This window comes from Sinocyclocheilus grahami, unplaced genomic scaffold (assembly GCF_001515645.1).
Source record: "Sinocyclocheilus grahami isolate Dianchi unplaced genomic scaffold, SAMN03320097.WGS_v1.1 scaffold5474.1, whole genome shotgun sequence".
NCBI classification, from domain to species: domain Eukaryota; kingdom Metazoa; phylum Chordata; class Actinopteri; order Cypriniformes; family Cyprinidae; genus Sinocyclocheilus; species Sinocyclocheilus grahami.
Genome location: NW_015510154.1, coordinates 7,153 through 12,186, shown reverse-complemented (window position 1 = coordinate 12,186; position 5,034 = coordinate 7,153). Strand labels below are relative to the sequence as shown.

At 37.1% G+C, this 5,034-nt stretch overlaps 1 protein-coding gene across 2 annotated transcripts in view; it reads left to right on the top strand.

Annotated features, from left to right (window-relative positions):
* Positions 1 to 1,076: 1,076 nt before the first annotated feature.
* The window catches only part of LOC107577226 (calcium-binding and coiled-coil domain-containing protein 2-like), a 9,494-nt gene continuing 5,536 nt past the window's right edge, over positions 1,077 to 5,034 (top strand). For both annotated transcript variants that reach the window (XM_016263328.1, XM_016263327.1), the window contains exons 1-3: positions 1,077 to 1,355; positions 3,737 to 3,852; positions 3,939 to 4,065. In XM_016263328.1, the coding sequence (XP_016118814.1) occupies positions 1,088 to 1,355; positions 3,737 to 3,852; positions 3,939 to 4,065 (511 nt within the window). In that variant the 5' untranslated portion in view covers positions 1,077 to 1,087. The remainder of the gene's footprint in view (positions 1,356 to 3,736; positions 3,853 to 3,938; positions 4,066 to 5,034) is intronic.

Here is a 5,034-nt window from a genome sequence, read left to right as displayed (position 1 = left end):
ACATGGATTTCTATGGAGACCGGAACACGAGAGCACCCAAGCGTAAGTTGGAATCCATCATTGGTTACTCAGGGAAAAGGTGGATAGTGCATTCATACAGATAGTCTTGTCTTATGAGTTTCTGTCTTTATCTGACCTCACATTCAATAAAAAAAAATGTGTGCTTGTTAAGTAAGGTAAGGCACATCAAGTTTATTTTCACTGCACACCATCAAAATCTTGTGATTGTGAAGAACATAAAATTCACTTTCCGATCTTTTACAAATTTGCTTTGGAATGTGGGGAGAAGACATTAGACTAGAGAGAGAGGCTTTGTCCAGCCCTCTCAAAGTGCATAGCAGGATATAAAACATTTATCTTGGAAATGCAATTAAACTTGGCTTACTTCCAAACTTTTATGTCATTTCTATTTCTTTCCATGTTCTTGGACTTTAACTTATATTGCACTTTTACAAGTCTGCCTTCTGCATGCTGACAGTATTGCACATTGTGCTTTGTTCAGGGATAGATGTCATGTGACACATGACGTGGCTCTACTTAAAAAAATTATATCCTCTTAACGTACATAAAGTAATTTAAATATCAGCCATTTACCAATGCAGTTTTACGCTAGACCATTATTTGCACAGATGGAACAAGTGTTGTTATTGAAAAGCAAATCATAATCATAAAAATTGCATCTAGTTTTTTTGTACTGTCCATTAAGCTGATTCACAATGTTTCTATTATTTACTTATATTTTTTTTATTAAAATGTTTACGGGGTGACAAAATAAAAACAACATTGGAACAGAAAGAAACGGGGGAAAAAAGAGAAGTAATGATGAGAATAACGAAATATGTACTCCTTAATACATGGAATTATAATGAAAAAAATCATAACTGAATTCACATGAATGATCTTCAAATGTTTCAATTTCCTTGGTTCTTATTATAGTATGTAGCTTCCTTTGTGATTGGTGTCTGTATGTTTGTGCACACATAAGGAAATAATTACAATATATAGTCAGTCCCTATTGCTTACAGTTCTCAGAGTTGATTTATGAAGTGAGTTGTGTGTGTTTGTTTGGTAGGAGCTGACAGAACAAATGCAGCTCTTGCGGGGTGAGAAAGAAAACTTTCAGTCAAAGCTGGAGGCAGAACGTCACATTACTCGGGCTCGGATCAAGGATCTGCTGGAGAAACATGAAGCAGAGCTGCTCAGTGCTGCTGATAAACATGAGACGGAGTTGTCAGAGAAGGAGCAGGCCTTACGCAGACAGCTTGAGACTCTTCAGCGCTCTATATCACAGCCCGCAGATGCATCAGCAAACCAATCCACCTGCATCACAGCTCAGAGAGTCACAGAGCTGCAAGGTAGACAATCATGTCACATGCTTAAAGTCTGTGTAACGAGAATTCTGAGAATTGTTTCTAAATACATTATAAATGTTAGAAATGTATTGCAGAAACCCATTACAAAGACTCTGAACTATGTAGTACTGAATTGTGGAGTTAAACCGTTAAACCGTTTTTCACCAATTCTGTGTTCAGTTTTTTGGGTGGGGCTAAAACGGTGGCTCGATAACGCAATGGAGCCACCGAGCATGACCCCTCTCCTAACACTATAAGACGTATATTCGACTTGAAGCAGCACTGCGCAGATCGATCAGTGTGACATCAAAGTACAGAGCTATCCACCTTTTTTCTTGTTGTAAAAATGGGCGTGGCCATTTGTAAATTATATGGGTCTGGCTTCCGGTCTCATCTGCGTCCTCTCCGTCCAGCTATTTTTAGCTGAGCAAAACAATTCATTTTGCTGCTTGATATTGAAAGTTGGTGTGTCTTCTCATATTATTTTAATGTATTATCTTAATTATGAACACACTGGTTTGTAGTGCAAACAGTTTTACCGTTTACTGCACGTTGTTATTCTCCTCGTTATTTACCTATAGCGGCTAATGAACCGGAAGTCTCACCCATAGGCTTACTTCCGCGTTGAAGAAAAAGGTGGATAGAGAGCAGACCGCTCCTCATGCTTTCGAATCGCTCTCGTGTCATACACTGGTCATTCTGCACAGCCCTGCTTCAAGTCGAACACACCTAATAACTACAGCGCAGTGGTTTGCCCGCTCAATCGCAAGTTACTGCCGTTCGTTACTACAGCCTAGACGTTGCTAACTAGCTATGCCTTCGTCACGTAAATGCATAATACCTGGTTGCAGTACAACACGATTTACAAAACAGCTCGGCCTTCTCATTTAAATAAGCTGCAGAGGAAGACAGTTGAGAGAGAGACGGCAGCTTTTCCGTGAGTGGGCGTGGTTTCAGCCGACACTCCCCCAGCGTCTGAGAGCAGAGAATACTGCTTATTTTATTCACTTGGTGTTTTTTTTTTAGCATTCAAATTTGGCTGGGTGGTTAATAACACATTTTTCTGTGGTGTGATAAATTCAGAACACACATTTAATATTGACTTTACACAGACTTTAAAGAATTTTGTCTGCAGTTTGACCTTCCTTTCTCAAATGATCTCAATGTTGGTTAAGCACCTGTCACAATAACTTGGAATTTTAAAATTTTGTTTAAAGATCTATAAACTTTTATCTTAATGGATCACTTAATGTAGCAGTGTCTAACGTCTCCATTTAGGAATGTGCCATAAACTAGTAATTTGTCATTTTTTTTTTAGGGAAAACACCACATTATAAAATAAGGTTTAGGAAAGAAATCCGTATTTCTCTCTGCTTCCAGTATACTGTCCAAATTCATTTAATTTACAGTTTCATGTAGCTCTAATCTGTTATAGAGCATTAAATCTGAGACATTTATATTCCAATAAAGTTTATTCATGATTTTATCAAACAGCGCTGTGTTTCCCAAAAGCATCTTAAGCCTAAGATGATCGTAGCTCCATTGGTGACAGTAGTTCTACGATCAACTTAAGCTTAGAATGCTTTTGGGAAACGCAGCCCAGTATGTTCATGATGATTAAAAGATAAAAAAAAAAAAAAGGTCCGTTGTTAAAAAAAAGGGTCCCACTTTATATTAGGTGTCTTAAAATAATATACTTAATAATATAATGAATTGCTAAGTACAATTCAATACAAACATTTTTGAATTTGCACTAAATTGTGTTGTGTTGTGATCTCATAGCCTTGTAGAGCCTAGTTCTTGATGTGAATGAAGTCTATCTTACCAGTCATAAGGGCAAATTTATTTAAATTAAGCTGAATAAATAAGCTTTCCATTTGATGTATGGTTTGTTATGATAAGACAATATTTGGCCGAGATACAACTATTTGAAAATCTGGAATCAGAGGGTGCCAAAAAAAAAAAAAAATCAAATATTGAGAAAATCGCCTTTAAAGTTGTCCAAATGAAGTCCTTAGCAATGCATATTACTTTTTTTTAAAAACATATTTACGGTAGGTAATTTACAAAATACCTTCATGGAACATGGTCTTTACTTAATTTCCTAATGATTTTTGGCATTAAAAAAATTGGTAATTTTTACCCATACAATGTATTTTTGGCTATTGCTACAAATATACCCGTGCTACTTAAGACTGGTTTTGTGGTCCAGAGTCACATATGTCATGTTTTACAAATGTAGCAGACACCTTCTTATAATGTGCCTACATGATAGTAAAAGGGTGTTTATTATTTTCAGTTAAAGATATTGTAAACTCTCAGTGTCCTTCCTTCTCAGTGGCTTTGTTTTAATATTTCAGTCTGTTTTGTTCTGTCCAATTCAGCCCAAGTGAAGCTGAAAGAAGCAGAGGCCAGTAAAGCAGAAGCAAAGTTCTTAAAAATGAAAGCATGGTCCAAATGTAGGATCAGGCAGCTCGAGGAGGAACTCAAAAAAGTTAAGGTAAGAAAGGATATTATTTTTTATTAGATTTGCACAGATGAATATCCAGCTAAATTAAACTAACTGCATTCTGTTTTTGACTTCAGTCTGGAGTATGTCTCGACATGTCCCCTGATGTCACGACCCTACATAGTCGCGTTACTGAATTGCAAGAGGAGAGAGAGGAAATGCTCAGCAAACTGGAGCTGTATGAAGATATGAAGTCAAAAAATGGTATGAAGAAGTGGAGCCAGTTAGTTTAAAATGTAATTGATTTGCATTAGGGATGGACGTTTTATTTCTTTTTTCTATTCAAGCACTCGACAGATGCAGTAATTGCCCAAATTGATGTCTGGAGATGATATTTCTTCATATTTGCTTTTAATGACCCTACACAATTAAAATACATTGGTAAGAAGTAGGGATGCGCGATATTGGATTTTTGCCAATATCCGATACGCCAATATTTTTCATCTCATTTTGGCCAATAGCCAATGCCGATACCAATATGTTTCCTTTTGTTTGGAATAGGGATGCATCGATCTGATACTCAGTATCGGTATCGGCTCCGATACTGCCATTTTCGGCCGGATCGGGTATCGGTCAGATGAGACCGATCCAAATCCGATATTGTGTGTATACTTCTCTGTGTTATTGTTAAAGAGCAGGTCATATGGGTTTTTGAAAAGCATCTCTTTTGCAGTTTATAACGTAGCTATCCTTAAATGAAAACAATCTGCAAAGTTGTTAATCAGACAAAAGCAAACAAAAAAAGTGCAGGATAAATAAAGATATTGTCTCTCAAAAGAGAGAGTCGAATCTGAATCACCTTAACGAGTCGTCATATTTTCGAATCTTTTGCCTGTTACCGGTATACGTCACTGGGTAACGCATTTGCATAATCCCCGCCTGCCCGCGAAATACGAACAGAGTCTGACCTGCCCACGAACACTTCCGCTAGTTAGTGTGTTTACATCATGTCACGAAGACGCTGTGTTCAAGGATACCACAGTGATACAATTCGAACCTTTTGTTGTGTGCTTGTCATTTTACCGAGGACTGCTTCTCTAATCTTGGCTTTTATCTTCGTTGACTTCTAATCTTCTTAATTTGGACTAACAAACTCTCCAAACCACAACCTGTAAGTACAATTGATACGTTAAGTGTACATTTTCAATTGAGTGCTCAAAATATCAAGTTTTT